The 17,339-nt window shown below is 47.6% G+C and overlaps 1 protein-coding gene across 1 annotated transcript in view; it reads right to left on the bottom strand.

Annotated features, from left to right (window-relative positions):
* Positions 1-300: 300 nt before the first annotated feature.
* SLC35F5 (solute carrier family 35 member F5) overlaps positions 301-17,339 on the bottom strand; it is a 51,888-nt gene continuing 34,849 nt past the window's right edge. The window contains exons 10-15 of the mRNA XM_082261970.1: positions 8,587-8,691; positions 7,435-7,594; positions 3,906-3,996; positions 801-955; positions 629-719; positions 301-552 (exon numbers count right to left, since the gene is read on the bottom strand). Coding sequence (XP_082118096.1) covers positions 635-719; positions 801-955; positions 3,906-3,996; positions 7,435-7,594; positions 8,587-8,691 — 596 coding nt within the window. The 3' untranslated portion in view covers positions 301-552; positions 629-634. The remainder of the gene's footprint in view (positions 553-628; positions 720-800; positions 956-3,905; positions 3,997-7,434; positions 7,595-8,586; positions 8,692-17,339) is intronic.

The following is a 17,339-nucleotide window of genomic DNA, read 5'->3' as shown; positions in this document are numbered from 1 at the left end:
ACACAGCGCCGAGCCCACCCCCATCCACACAATGTCGAGCCCACCCCCATCCACAAAACGCCGAGCCCGCCCCCATCCACACAACGCCGAGCCCGCCCTCATTCACACAACGCGCCATCCACACAGCGCCGAGCCCGCCTGCCCCATCCACACAGCGCCCTATTCGTAGACTGCTGAGAACACCCTATGAACACAGCGCCGAGCCGTCCCATTCACGCAGCGCACACAGCATACTACCATTCACCCGTCAGCCTAGACATGGAGACAACAAGCAGATTGGATAGAACACGGGGCGGGACAGGAGTCACAATGTTCTGGCTCAGTATGAAGGTCAGATTGAGACAGATTTCAGTTTCAGAAGGACGGTAGATTTTCCGCCAATGTGGGAGTGGTCAGCTCGATTCTCCGGTATAAAGCGGGATGTGACGGTGTTCCCAGATTCCCAGGTCAGCAGCTGGTGATGGGCTCATTAAGGCAGGTGGATGGTGGGGATTCAGCATTAACAGTCCAGGATGTCCCCTGAAGATTGTCATTCCGCAAGGAAAGGTTCAGCTATGGGAAAGCAGAGACATCATCATCATCAACACCATGACAACAATAAGCCACACCTCCGGCTGGCTACACTCACCTTCCTCTATGAGCAGCCACCAGGGTCATCCTCAGGGCTGATGGCTTGCAGCGGGATGAGGCTCTGAGCCTGTTCTGTGTCCTCAGATGTCCTGAGATACAAAGCATGCATGAAGTCACAGGAAGAGACGACATTGGTCTGATACAACAAGCCACGCCCCTACCACACCTACCTTGCTGGCCGATGCTTCCGGCATACAAAGGCGAAGATCCTCCGCAAGCCCACCATGACTGGATCCCAGTTGTTATAATGGCAGAGCAAAGTCACAATAAAGAAGGAGATGAAGACAGGAAGAGCGCCGGCAAAGAACAACCACGAGAAGCTCACCTGCAACAAGACAGACCGCGGCTGAAATAACGTGACTTGGGACAGACCGCGGCTGAAATACCGTGACTGGGGACAGATCGCGGCTGAAATACTGTGACTGGGGACAGACCGTGGCTGAAATACTGTGACTGGGGACAGACCGCGGCTGAAATACCGTGACTTGGGACAGACCGCGGCTGAAATACCGTGACTGGGGACAGATCGCGGCTGAAATACTGTGACTGGGGACAGACCGTGGCTGAAATACTGTGACTGGGGACAGACCGCGGCTGAAATAACGTGACTTGGGACAGACCGCGGCTGAAATACCGTGACTTGGGACAGACCGCGGCTGAAATACCGTGACTGGGGACAGACCGTGGCTGAAATACTGTGACTGGGGACAGGCCGCGGCTGAAATACCGTGACTTGGGACAGCCTGCGGCTGAACTACCGCCGCCGGGGACAGACCGCGGCTGAACTACTGTGACTTGGGACAGACCGCGGCTGAACTACTGCCGCCGGGGACAGACCACGGCTGAACTACTGTGACTTGGGACAGACCACGGCTGAACTACTGCCGCCGGGGACAGACCACGGCTGAACTACTGTGACTTGGGACAGACCGCGGCTGAACTACTGCCGCCGGGGACAGACCACGGCTGAACTACCGCCGCCGGGGACAGACCGCGGCTGAACTACTGTGACTTGGGACAGACCGCGGCTGAACTACTGCCGCCGGGGACAGACCACGGCTGAACTACTGTGACTTGGGACAGACCGCGGCTGAACTACTGCCGCCGGGGACAGACCACGGCTGAACTACTGTGACTTGGGACAGACCGCGGCTGAACTACCGCCGCCGGGGACAGACCGCGGCTGAACTACCGCCGCCGGGGACAGACCGCGGCCAAGATGCCTGGGGGGGGGGGGGGGAGGAGATCACGACAGAGATGCCTTGGTGGGACCATGTCCGGGATGCCTGGGATCACAACAGAGATGCATGGGGGGGGGGGGGGGGGGGAAATCACATCAGAGATGCCCGAGGTAGAGGGTGGGATCATGTCATAGATGCCCGGGGGGGGGGGGGGGGTGGGATCATGTCATAGATGCCTGGGGGGAGGGGGGGATCATGTCAGGGATCCCTGGTTATTCTGACGCTATAACAATACCTGACTGAGGATCTAAAACATGCGAACACATGTCTGTTACTCCCGATTACAGAGAGACTCTGTCTGCTTCCAGATGAAGCACTAATATATTATATATATATATATATATATATATATATATATACACACATATACATATACACATATACACACACACACACACACACACTTTGGTAAATTTCTGAAATTTACCAGAAACCTATGGCCAGCCAACCCAATGGAAAGGCCACAAGCGCTGACAGAAGGGGTATACAGGAACTCCAGATATCGCTCCTCAGGATGGATGAGTCGGTGCCCTTGTGGCCTTTCCATTGGCTGGCCATAGGTTTCTGGTAAGGAGCCACTTTGTTCTCACCTCACCAGTGATCTCCTTCCATCCACGGTGTGAAGAGTTTGGACACTATCCATCTGCTGGGACTTGTGGTTCCTCTACATTTAGTTGCACATTTTTTTATGTGTACCTTTTCATTTAAGGACTTTTTTATGGACTTTGTTAGAGTCATTGTCGTTCACTTTATCCATTTGCTGGGACTTGTGGTTCCTATATATTTTTCTACTAAATTTTCAATGTTTTCCTTTCCTATTTAAGGATTACTATATGGACTTTGTTTGAGTGATTGTCAGTCACGTTCTATTGATTTCAGCATTTCCATGTTAGCGTTCCACGTTCTGCACATTTTGTTTTTGGATTTTCCCCATACAAAACTAGCCTGAACTTAGCTTGTATGTATCTGAAAACATCAAACTCCTTTATTGAACAAGAAACAGACTTTTATACTCTTGAGAAGTATGTCAGTCACTACATGAAGAATGAGTCGAATATTTACCCCAAACATCACACAATGGTGAGATAACGAGGTACAGCTGACTCATGGCTAATCCCATCTAGACAAGGTTATCATTCACATGCTAATTAACTCAGCACACTTACACCAGCCTGGAGGACCAGACTGCCGGCAACAAGGCTAAACAAAATACAAAATGACACATTATCCTAAGTATAAACACAGAACACCTTATTATACAGACAATAGGAAGAGACCCCAGTATCAGTCTGTCCGTCAGTCACAGACTTCATGGCGGCAATGGTCTACAACAGTCTATAACAGGGATCCTCAAACTACGGCCCTCCAGCTGTTGCAGAACTACACATCCCATGAGGCATTGGAAAACTCTGACATCCACAGACATGACTAGACATGATGGGAATTGTAGTTCCTGAACAACTGGAGGGCCGTAGTTTGAAGACCCCTGGTCTATAACATATAGGTCTATAGGTATCACAGTGTAAAGTGGGATTAAATCTTCATAGTCCTGAGATATATTGTTGATAATTATTACTGTCCCATGTGAGTAATCCAAACCATATTCTGTGTCCATGAAGTCCATCATTTCCTTGGTCACCCTGTGCCCCTAATAGACACAGGGTGACTTACACATAAGAGGGGCCTAGGGGGCTGAGAGAGGGATTTCCCAACCTCTCTAAGGTAAGCTGTGTTCCACAGCCCCCCCCCCCCCCCCAACCAAAGGGACTCCCATCACATGGACATTGTCACTTAGGGGTGTACTGACTTTTGTTGCCAGCGGTTTAGACATTAATGGCTGTGTGTTGAGTTATTTTGAGGGGACAGTAAATTTACACTGTTATACAAGCTGTACACTCACTACTTTACATTGTAGCAAAGTCTCATTTCTTCAGTGTTGTCACATGGGAGGGGTGTACTTACTTTTGTCAGATACTGTATAATATAATATATATACACATACACAGGTTTACAAGAAATTTGGGGGGAGCATACCTTCTGCATGCACATATCAGCGATGATGGAGAGGGGGATGGTAAGACTCAGAGCCAGGGTGCCAATCAGAGACGAGGTCAGGAAACATCCCCTATAAAACACACAAAGAGCACCAATTACACACCGGCAGTGAATGGGGGTCCCACATGGAAGATGCAGAGACATCAACTCCTGAGCGCAGAGCTCAGGACACAGATCTGGGTGTTTGTCGCCATCTGGTGTATTAAAGACAGAACAGCAAGCAATAATAATAAAAAAATCTTCTTACATTATATATAAAAAATTACACATTTCTGGATTTTCTTCCATAGTTGAAGCCGATGAGTCCCTCACCAGATGGAGAAACCCCCCCCCCCCCCCCAACACTACCATCCCCCCAACACTACCAGAGGGAGAGCATGGAGAGCCAACCAAATGCTGAAAGCTACAAAGGGTCATCACCAGAGGGAAGAGATCACCAAATCTGAACCAAAACCAGGCGAGCCCAAAACTAATTCCCCTGAACCCCCCCCCCCCCCATGTGATCAACAAGAACTGGGGGCAAATCTCCAGAAGAAACATGTCCCAAGAAGGAGCAGCCAATCCACATGAGAGGGTTTGAAGCCTTTACACCCCTGAGAGCGCCCCCCCCCCCTCCCCAGCACCTCTTAAGGGGTTGTGTAGCCCCCCAGGTAATCACGCTGAGGAAGAGTCTGGCCCCCCAGGTAATCACGCTGAGGAAGAGTCTGGACCCCCCAGGTAATCACGCTGAGGAAGAGTCTGGCCCCCCCAGGTAATCACGCTGAGGAAGAGTCTGGCCCCCCCAGGTAATCACGCTGAGGAAGAGTCTGGACCCCCCAGGTAATCACGCTGAGGAAGAGTCTGGCCCCCCCAGGTAATCACGCTGAGGAAGAGTCTGGACCCCCCAGGTAATCACGCTGAGGAAGAGTCTGGCCCCCCAGGTAATCACGCTGAGGAAGAGTCTGGCCCCCCAGGTAATCACGCTGAGGAAGAGTCTGGCCCCCCCAGGTAATCACGCTGAGGAAGAGTCTGGCCCCCCAGGTAATCACGCTGAGGAAGAGTCTGGCCCCCCAGGTAATCACGCTGAGGAAGAGTCTGGCCCCCCAGGTAATCACGCTGAGGAAGAGTCTGGCCCCCCAGGTAATCGCGCTGAGGAAGAGTCTGGCCCCCCAGGTAATCACGCTGAGGAAGAGTCTGGCCCCCCAGGTAATCACGCTGAGGAAGAGTCTGGCCCCCCAGGTAATCACGCTGAGGAAGAGTCTGGCCCCCCAGGTAATCACGCTGAGGAAGAGTCTGGACCCCCCAGGTAATCACGCTGACGAAGAGTCTGGCCCCCCCAGGTAATCACGCTGAGGAAGAGTCTGGCCCCCCAGGTAATCACGCTGAGGAAGAGTCTGGACCCCCCAGGTAATCACGCTGAGGAAGAGTCTGGCCCCCCCAGGTAATCACGCTGAGGAAGAGTCTGGCCCCCCAGGTAATCACGCTGAGGAAGAGTCTGGCCCCCCAGGTAATCACGCTGAGGAAGAGTCTGGACCCCCCAGGTAATCACGCTGAGGAAGAGTCTGGCCCCCCCAGGTAATCACGCTGAGGAAGAGTCTGGCCCCCCAGGTAATCACGCTGAGGAAGAGTCTGGCCCCCCAGGTAATCACGCTGAGGAAGAGTCTGGCCCCCCAGGTAATCACGCTGAGGAAGAGTCTGGCCCCCCAGGTAATCACGCTGAGGAAGACTTCCAGAGAAAATCCTGAATCAGCCAATTGATGTAAAGGGATTGAAACTGGCAGAGAACTCCGGAGCTCCGTCCAACCAAAGATGTCCAGATATTATTATTAGGCTGCATTCACACTTGAGCGTAGCGTTTTACCGCGATTTTCAGGCGTTTTTGGAGGCAGGCATTGACATCTATCAAAAACTCTGGTAATCAGCCCAAAAAGAAGCTCATGTACTTTTTTCAGCTACAGGCGTTTTGCTCAGATGTGAACAGGGGCCATTTAAATGAATGGGGTTTTACTTGTTGGGTGTTTTTTTGGGGTTTTTGGAGCTGAAAAACACTCAAAAACGTCCAGGTGAGAATGGAGCCTAATACAGGATTTATATAGCGCCAACAGTTTGTGCAGCGCTTTACAATGTGAGGGAAGACAATACAGTTACAATACAATTCAAAACAGGAGGAACTAGAGGGCCCTGATCCTGAGAGCTTACAATCTAGAAGGGAGGGTCAAGTGAAACAAAAGGCAATAACCGTGGGGGATGGGCTGATGGAGAAAATGGAGGTATATTAGTTAGGTGTGGGTAGGAAAGGCTTCTCTGAAGAGGAGGGTTTTCAGAGATCGCCTAAAAGCTAATAGAGTAGGAGATAATCAGACAGATAAGGGTAAGGAGTTCCATAGGATGGGAGAGGCTCTGGAGAAGTCCTGGAGGCAAGCATGGGAGGAGGTGACGAGGGGGCTAGAGAGCAGGAGGATTTGAGAGGAACGAAGAGAGCAATTAGGTTGGTATTCGGAGACTAGGCTGGTGATGTAGTTGGGGGCTAAGCTGTGGATGGCTTTGTAAGATGTTGTTAGTATTTTGAATTTAATTTGTTGGGTGAGCGGAAGCCAGTGGAGGGATTGGCAGAGAGGGGTGGAGGACACTGAATGGGGGCCAGTGAAGGGATTGGCAGAGAGGGGTGGAGGACACTGAATGGAGGTCAGTGGAGGGATTGGCAGAGAGGGGTGGAGGACACTGAATGGAGGGATTGGCAGAGAGGGGTGGAGGACACTGAATGGAGGGATTGGCAGAGAGGGGTGGAGGACACTGAATGGAGGGATTGGCAGAGAGGGGTGGAGGACACTGAATGGAGGCCAGTGGAGGGATTGGCAATCTCCGGGGCAGTGAGTGAGTCGGTGGGTGGGGGCAGTGAGTGAGTCGGTGGGAGGGGGCAGTGAGTGAGTCGGTGGGAGGGGGCAGTGAGTGAGTCGGTGGGAGGGGGCAGTGAGTGAGTCGGTGGGAGGGGGCAGTGGAGGACGGAGTAGAGAGTTAAAGGTAGGGAAGAGTTGCCGGTGGCGGGATGATGTTTGGCAGTGTGGAGACTGGAATTGTATTTTTGGAGGGCAGATTTATATTGGGTGAAATCCTTCTGAGACCGAGTCTTACGCCATAGGACGGCTATGCTTTTTCAGACTTCTAGCGTTATCGGTTTGCCAAGGTTGAAGGGGTCGGGGTCTGATTCGGTGTGTAGTGAGGGGGGCCAGTGTGTCCAGGGAGGCTGAGAGAGAAGCGTTGTAGACAGAAGTGGCTAGGTTGGGGCAGGACAGGGGTGCGATTGTGTCATAGAGGTGGTCGGTAGCAGAGTAGAGAAGAGAAGGGTTGAGATGGCGTACCCTACCCTGGAGGAGAAGCAGGATACAGATTATTAGATCCAGAGACTGGGAGGAGCTAGAGCTGAAGATGAATCCATGGTTATGTCACACAGGGGGCGCCATTGGGGCACCCAAGAAGATCCTCCCCCTCCCTATCTTATAAAGGACGTGCCGTGCCGGCACACACTTACCAGAGCCAGAGGAACTCGGACAGCACGGTGCCGACGAGGCCATTGATCACCAGGTACATCCACACCAGTTTATTAGGAAATTCAAAGGCTTCCAGCTGTGTATAATGGAGCAAGAAAAATCCCGGCCACAGCAGGAGGAGATTAAAGAGACCCACAAAACCTGCAACAAGAAAGGACTAAATATCATCAGAACCGGAGACTGGAGGAGAAGCAGGACACAGATTATTAGATCCAGAGACTGGAGGAGAAGCTGGACACCGATTATTAGATCCAGAGACTGGAGGAGAAGCAGGACACAGATTATTAGACCCAGAGACTGGAGGAGAAGCAGGACACAGAATATCGGATCCGGAGACTGGAGGAGAAGCAGGACACAGAATATCGGAACCGGAGACTGGAGGAGAAGCAGGACACAGAATATCGGAACCAGAGACTGGAGGAGAAGCAGGACACAGAATATCGGAACCGGAGACTGGAGGAGAAGCAGGACACAGAATATCGGAACCGGAGACTGGAGGAGAAGCAGGACACAGAATATCGGAACCGGAGACTGGAGGAGAAGCAGGACACAGATTATTAGACCCAGAGACTGGAGGAGAAGCAGGACACAGAATATCGGATCCGGAGACTGGAGGAGAAGCAGGACACAGAATATCGGAACCGGAGACTGGAGGAGAAGCAGGACACAGAATATCGTAACCGGAGACTGGAGGAGAAGCAGGACACAGATTATTAGATCCAGAGACTGGAGGAGAAGCAGGACACAGATTATTAGATCGAGAGACTGGAGGAGAAGCAGGACACAGATTATTAGATCCAGAGACTGGAGGAGAAGCAAGACACAGATTATTAGATCCAGAGACTGGAGGAGAAGCAGGACACAGAATATTACATTCAGGGACTGGAGGAGAAGCAGGACACCGAATATCGGATCCGGAGACTGGAGGAGAAGCAGGACACAGATTATTAGATCCAGAGACTGGAGGAGAAGCAGGACACAGATTATTAGACCCAGAGACTGGAGGAACAACAATCAATAGGATCTGCCCTTTTTCCCTGACCCTAATATGATTGGTTGTGGTTAAACACAGACTTCATAAACCTGAACATGTCCAATAATTTTAAAAACAACAATTTTATATCTTCACTTACCAAAAAACATGGGAATGTCCAGCTTATCCTCCCGATCGACATTCCGCTTTATCATAACAATGTAAACGGCGTAGAGCAGAGCGCCGAGCAGAGACCACAGGGAACCTGATGGGAGAACAAAGACTATGTACTATACAGAGATCTGATAGGAGGGCAGTATATAGACTATGTACTATACACAGATCTGATAGGACGGCAGTATATAGACTATGTACTATACAGAGATCTGATAGGAGGGCAGTATATAGACTATGTACTATACACAGATCTGATAGGAGGGCAGTATATAGACTATGTACTATACAGAGATCTGATAGGAGGGCAGTATATAGACTATGTACTATACACAGAGATCTGATAGGATGGCAGTATATAGACTATGTACTATACACAGATCTGATAGGACGGCAGTATATAGACTATGTACTATACAGAGATCTGATAGGAGAGCAGTATATAGACTATGTACTATACAGAGATCTGATAGGAGAGCAGTATATAGACTATGTACTATACAGAGATCTGATAGGACGGCAGTATATAGACTATGTACTATACAGAGATCTGATAGGAGGGCAGTATATAGACTATGTACTATACACAGAGATCTGATAGGAGAGCAGTATATAGACTATGTACTATACAGAGATCTGATAGGACGGCAGTATATAGACTATGTACTATACAGAGATCTGATAGGAGGGCAGTATATAGACTATGTACTATACAGAGATCTGATAGGAGGGCAGTATATAGACTATGTACTATACAGAGATCTGATAGGAGGGCAGTATATAGACTATGTACTATACAGAGATCTGATAGGAGGGCAGTATATAGACTATGTACTATACACAGATCTGATAGGACGGCAGTATATAGACTATGTACTATACAGAGATCTGATAGGACGGCAGTATATAGACTATGTACTATATACAGAGATCTGATAGGAGGGCAGTATATAGACTATGTACTATACAGAGATCTGATAGGAGGGCAGTATATAGACTATGTACTATACACAGAGATCTGATAGGAGGGCAGTATATAGACTATGTACTATACAGAGATCTGATAGGAGGGCAGTATATAGACTATGTACTATACAGAGATCTGATAGGAGGGCAGTATATAGACTATGTACTATACACAGATCTGATAGGAGGGCAGTATATAGACTATGTACTATACAGAGATCTGATAGGATGGCAGTATATAGACTATGTACTATACAGAGATCTGATAGGATGGCAGTATATAGACTATGTACTATACAGAGATCTGATAGGACGGCAGTATATAGACTATGTACTATACACAGATCTGATAGGAGGGCAGTATATAGACTATGTACTATATACAGAGATCTGATAGGAGGGCAGTATATAGACTATGTACTATACAGAGATCTGATAGGACGGCAGTATATAGACTATGTACTATACAGAGATCTGATAGGACGGCAGTATATAGACTATGTACTATACAGAGATCTGATAGGACGGCAGTATATAGACTATGTACTATACAGAGATCTGATAGGACGGCAGTATATAGACTATGTACTATACAGAGATCTGATAGGACGGCAGTATATAGACTATGTACTATACAGAGATCTGATAGGAGGGCAGTATATAGACTATGTACTATACAGAGATCTGATAGGACGGCAGTATATAGACTATGTACTATACAGAGATCTGATAGGAGGGCAGTATATAGACTATGTACTATACAGAGATCTGATAGGAGGGCAGTATATAGACTATGTACTATACAGAGAGATCTGATAGGAGAGCAGTATATAGACTATGTACTATACAGAGATCTGATAGGACGGCAGTATATAGACTATGTACTATACACAGATCTGATAGGAGGGCAGTATATAGACTATGTACTATACAGAGATCTGATAGGAGGGCAGTATATAGACTATGTACTATACAGAGATCTGATAGGAGGGCAGTATATAGACTATGTACTATATACAGAGATCTGATAGGATGGCAGTATATAGACTATGTACTATACAGAGATCTGATAGGACGGCAGTATATAGACTATGTACTATACAGAGATCTGATAGGATGGCAGTATATAGACTATGTACTATACAGAGATCTGATAGGACGGCAGTATATAGACTATGTACTATACAGAGATCTGATAGGATGGCAGTATATAGACTATGTACTATACAGAGATCTGATAGGACGGCAGTATATAGACTATGTACTATACAGAGATCTGATAGGAGGGCAGTATATAGACTATGTACTATACAGAGATCTGATAGGAGGGCAGTATATAGACTATGTACTATACAGAGAGATCTGATAGGAGGGCAGTATATAGACTATGTACTATACACAGAGATCTGATAGGAGGGCAGTATATAGACTATGTACTATACAGAGATCTGATAGGAGGGCAGTATATAGACTATGTACTATACAGAGATCTGATAGGAGGGCAGTATATAGACTATGTACTATACAGAGATCTGATAGGAGGGCAGTATATAGACTATGTACTATACAGAGATCTGATAGGAGGGCAGTATATAGACTATGTACTATACAGAGAGATCTGATAGGAGAGCAGTATATAGACTATGTACTATACAGAGATCTGATAGGACGGCAGTATATAGACTATGTACTATACAGAGATCTGATAGGAGGGCAGTATATAGACTATGTACTATACAGAGATCTGATAGGACGGCAGTATATAGACTATGTACTATACAGAGATCTGATAGGAGGGCAGTATATAGACTATGTACTATACACAGATCTGATAGGAGGGCAGTATATAGACTATGTACTATACAGAGATCTGATAGGAGGGCAGTATATAGACTATGTACTATACACAGATCTGATAGGAGGGCAGTATATAGACTATGTACTATACAGAGATCTGATAGGAGGGCAGTATATAGACTATGTACTATACACAGATCTGATAGGAGGGCAGTATATAGACTATGTACTATACAGAGATCTGATAGGAGGGCAGTATATAGACTATGTACTATACACAGATCTGATAGGACGGCAGTATATAGACTATGTACTATACAGAGATCTGATAGGAGAGCAGTATATAGACTATGTACTATACAGAGATCTGATAGGAGAGCAGTATATAGACTATGTACTATACACAGATCTGATAGGAGGGCAGTATATAGACTATGTACTATACAGAGATCTGATAGGACGGCAGTATATAGACTATGTACTATACAGAGATCTGATAGGAGAGCAGTATATAGACTATGTACTATACAGAGATCTGATAGGAGAGCAGTATATAGACTATGTACTATACAGAGATCTGATAGGAGGGCAGTATATAGACTATGTACTATACACAGATCTGATAGGAGGGCAGTATATAGACTATGTACTATACAGAGATCTGATAGGAGAGCAGTATATAGACTATGTACTATACACAGATCTGATAGGAGGGCAGTATATAGACTATGTACTATACAGAGATCTGATAGGAGGGCAGTATATAGACTATGTACTACACAGAGATCTGATAGGAGGGCAGTATATAGACTATGTACTATACAGAGAGATCTGATAGGAGGGCAGTATATAGACTATGTACTATACAGAGATCTGATAGGACGGCAGTATATAGACTATGTACTATACAGAGATCTGATAGGACGGCAGTATATAGACTATGTACTATACAGAGATCTGATAGGACGGCAGTATATAGACTATGTACTATACAGAGATCTGATAGGAGGGCAGTATATAGACTATGTACTATACAGAGAGATCTGATAGGAGGGCAGTATATAGACTATGTACTATACAGAGATCTGATAGGAGGGCAGTATATAGACTATGTACTATACAGAGATCTGATAGGAGGGCAGTATATAGACTATGTACTATACAGAGATCTGATAGGAGGGCAGTATATAGACTATGTACTATACAGAGATCTGATAGGAGGGCAGTATATAGACTATGTACTATATACAGAGATCTGATAGGATGGCAGTATATAGACTATGTACTATACAGAGATCTGATAGGATGGCAGTATATAGACTATGTACTATACAGAGATCTGATAGGATGGCAGTATATAGACTATGTACTATACAGAGATCTGATAGGAGGGCAGTATATAGACTATGTACTATACAGAGAGATCTGATAGGAGAGCAGTATATAGACTATGTACTATACAGAGATCTGATAGGACGGCAGTATATAGACTATGTACTATACAGAGATCTGATAGGAGGGCAGTATATAGACTATGTACTATACAGAGATCTGATAGGAGAGCAGTATATAGACTATGTACTATACAGAGATCTGATAGGAGAGCAGTATATAGACTATGTACTATACAGAGAGATCTGATAGGAGAGCAGTATATAGACTATGTACTATACAGAGATCTGATAGGACGGCAGTATATAGACTATGTACTATACAGAGATCTGATAGGAGGGCAGTATATAGACTATGTACTATACAGAGATCTGATAGGAGGGCAGTATATAGACTATGTACTATACAGAGATCTGATAGGAGAGCAGTATATAGACTATGTACTATACAGAGAGATCTGATAGGAGAGCAGTATATAGACTATGTACTATACAGAGATCTGATAGGACGGCAGTATATAGACTATGTACTATACAGAGATCTGATAGGAGGGCAGTATATAGACTATGTACTATACAGAGATCTGATAGGAGGGCAGTATATAGACTATGTACTATACAGAGAGATCTGATAGGAGAGCAGTATATAGACTATGTACTATACAGAGATCTGATAGGAGGGCAGTATATAGACTATGTACTATACAGAGATCTGATAGGAGGGCAGTATATAGACTATGTACTATACAGAGAGATCTGATAGGAGGGCAGTATATAGACTATGTACTATACAGAGATCTGATAGGACGGCAGTATATAGACTATGTACTATACAGAGATCTGATAGGAGGGCAGTATATAGACTATGTACTATACAGAGATCTGATAGGACGGCAGTATATAGACTATGTACTATACAGAGATCTGATAGGACGGCAGTATATAGACTATGTACTATACAGAGACGGGACCTGACCCAGCAAGCTGGCACTAGACATACGAGGTCACCATAGAAATAAGTTGAGCCCAACCTCCTGGCTGCGGCCATCACGCGGGGGGGTGCCATCACGCGGGGGGGTGCCATCACGCGGGGGGGTGCCATCACGCGGGGGGGTGCCATCACGCGGGGGGGTGCCATCACGCGGGGGGGGTGCCATCACGCGGGGGGGGTGCCATCACGCGGGGGGGGTGCCATCACGCGGGGGGGGTGCCATCACGCGGGGGGGGTGCCATCACGCGGGGGGGTGCCATCACGCGGGGGGGGTGCCATCACGCGGGGGGGGTGCCATCACGCGGGGGGGTGCCATCACGCGGGGGGGTGCCATCACGCGGGGGGGTGCCATCACGCGGGGGGGTGCCATCACGCGGCGGGGCTCCTGTCCCATGTGATGGATACGCATAGCTGGGAGAAAGGCTTTGTAGGCCAAATGACATTCACTTTCCGTTGTTTACTTGTAAGGAAAGCTCAGAATGGATCAGAACAGTAAAACCTGTGTGTGTGGATGCTCATAATTCTATGCAAAGGATCGGTCCAAGACTTGTATTAGAAGGCATGTGCTAAGATATAATGGGTGCGCACGCAGGCTTGGCCCTGGTATTGGTGCCAGTCTATTTAAGCTGGACTATGGAGCCGAGTGGTCTTCAGCTGGTCCCGGCTTTAGCTGTTCCCTGATCTGCTGGATTTCCCTTCCTGTGCAGGACTCCGGTAGCCTCTGACCCGTCTTTGGATTCCTCGGCTCATTGCTGGACTCTGCCTTACATTCCTGTATCTTGCCTGCCTGGCTGTGAACTGACCCCAGCTTGTATCCTGACTCTGCCTTACATTCCTTCACCTCCCTGCTCAGCTGTTGATAATTTCTTTCTTCCTTACAGAGACAATTGAGTTCTGTCCGTGATACTTTTTTTTATTTGCACCAACATACAATTTTTCAGGACAAGCTTTCGGGGTATGTCCCCTTCATCAAGGTCCAAGCAGTACTCAATTGTCTCGGTCACAAGTGCACTAATACGGCTACAATGACCTCAAGCATTTCTTCCTTACAAAATATTTTGGATTCTGTAAGAGAGAAGCAATCTAGAGAAATATATGATTGGCGGTTGGCAGTCAGGGCGAAGTCTCGGTTTGGGAAGACCTCGCCATCCCGCCATTTTTTCCATTTGGGAGGTCTGTTGGGTTTGAAGGACTTGTGAGGTGAAAGTTGGACTTCCTCGTATTTGCAGCCACAAATGTAAAGGTTCTGTCAGACATCTATTGGCCGTTGGGTGCCATTTCCATCCAATGATCCGGTACAAGCCATCTAAATTATAAATTGTGACCTTTCGTCCCCTCTAGTAAGCCCCGAATTAGGAAAATATCATCACACTTCCATACTTTAATGTCACAAGCACCTTCTCCCCCACTTGTAGAAATGGGGGTGCACCTTGTGGACTTGACTTTTGTTCAACCCAACTATGCAGAGGGCTTTTAAGAGGGTTAGCAGACCTCTGCATTCGAGTCCTACAGGCTGGGTGGGATTGAGGATCAGAGGTCCAGGGGGCATCTACTGCAGAAGGAGATTTAGGAGAAGGGCAGGATTGAGGATTAGAGGTCCAGGGGGCATCTACAGCAGAAGGGGATTTAGGAGAAGGGTGGGATTGAGGATCAGAGGTCCAGGGGGCATCTACAGCAGAAGGGGATTTAGGAGAAGGGTGGGATTGAGGATCAGAGGTCCAGGGGGCATCTACAGCAGAAGGGGATTTAGTAGAAGGGTGGGATTGAGGATCAGAGGTCCAGGGGGCATCTACAGCAGAAGGGGATTTAGGAGAAGGGTGGGATTGAGGATCAGAGATCCAGGGGGCATCTACAGCAGAAGGGGATTTAGGAGAAGGGTGGGATTGAGGATCAGAGATCCAGGGGGCATCTACAGCAGAAGGGGATTTAGGAGAAGGGTGGGATTGAGGATTAGAGATCCAGGGGGCATCTACAGCAGAAGGGGATTTAGGAGAAGGGTGGGATTGAGGATTAGAGGTCCAGGGGGCATCTACAGCAGAAGGGGATTTAGGAGAAGGGTGGGATTGAGGATTAGAGGTCCAGGGGGCATCTACAGCAGAAGGGGATTTAGGAGAAGGGTGGGATTGAACAGGCCTCTCCCTGGACAACCTACTGCATGTTAGGGTCACTTGGTGTCCAATGCAGAATTGAAGTGTCCCTTGTAGGCCAACTGAGTCCATGTCCTCAGCTTCCCAGAAGCACAACTATAGTACCCGGCACATCTGTAGACATCAGACCTGTGCAGGCACAAGTCTTCATACCACACAGGATGTTTTTTCTGCTGCTCCGAAGGAGAGGGGGGGGGGGTGTCTGGGAGGTTTTTCTTCTTTTTTGACTTCTAACCTCCCCTCCAGGTCAATTATCTATCACACATGGGGGGTTTAGAGGCAGAAAAATAAAACCCCCAGCCAGTGCGTCCAGGAGCAGCAGAGTTTTGGAAGAAGGAAACGAAAAACGTTTGGCATGTTTAGCACTTGAGCGTTAACTTACTTCAATGGCCACAATAAATGATTTACACCCAAGCGATTGACGTGCGTGTACGCATTACACACGTTTACAAGCGTTTTTTTGCCTGCCAAAGCTCTGCTGCTGGGAGGGGAGGAGTCTAAGAGAGACAGCGACACATCCAGTGTGCAGGAGGCCAAAATGCTTGCAATAAGCCGTAAAGACTGAAGCATCCGGCTCCAGACATTGGCTCCACCAGCAAGGCCACTGCCAAAACAAGAGGAGGTCGGAACTCGCCAGTTCAAAGCGGTATTTAAGAAGAAAGTCTAGCTGCTTGTCAGCAGAATCTTGGACGGTAAGCATGCCTTCCATCTGACTGGAGGTATTCCTGGTGAGATGGAAACAGCTGGAATAGACCATTTAGGTCATTTCAAGCCCATGTTCTCAGGTGGGCCCATGGCCCTCTCGGAGTGCCTCAAAGGGAAGGTCTTTGTGGCCGGGGACAGCAGGCTGACCCTCATAATTCAGAATAACCCCTTGTAATCCTGAGGTCAGCACAGGGACTACAATGACCAAAGACTCTTTGGAAAGAGACTATTGAAACGGAGTAAGAAATAGTCAGAGACCAGTGGCCCAGCTTGATCCAAGGACTCCTGGGGGTCAGAGATCAAAGCCTTGTGGTGAGAAAGTTCTGAGTGGACAAATAAAAGATCACCAAGGACAGGCAGGGGACTCACCCAACAGAGGAAGGCTTCAGTGAAGAAGACCCTATACCATAGAGGTACTGGGGCTCCAGATTACAGGTGCTATTCCCTCAGATGGTACCAGGTAGACAACCCCAGAACCGCTAGGGGAGTATGGGCCAGAGTAACCCGTAGCAGTAAGATAGAGACAGAGGACATGTTGAGCCCGTGTAGCCATAATGACACTAGTCCCAATGTGTGAGGCAAAGCCTCAGAGACCTGTAAACCCGGGTGGCTAGTGCGGATTAGGAGTCGGTTGCAGGAATTGGATCAGGTCAATGCAGGCAGGCAGTTGGAATGGACCAGAGTTCCACAAGGTTCCTCCGCTCAGGAGCAGTGGGGGATGGTTCTATGCTAATAGTGATGG

Source organism: Pelophylax lessonae (assembly GCF_965119305.1).
Source record: "Pelophylax lessonae genome assembly, chromosome: 6".
NCBI lineage: Eukaryota > Metazoa > Chordata > Amphibia > Anura > Ranidae > Pelophylax > Pelophylax lessonae.
This window is presented reverse-complemented; position numbering and strand designations above follow the sequence as displayed.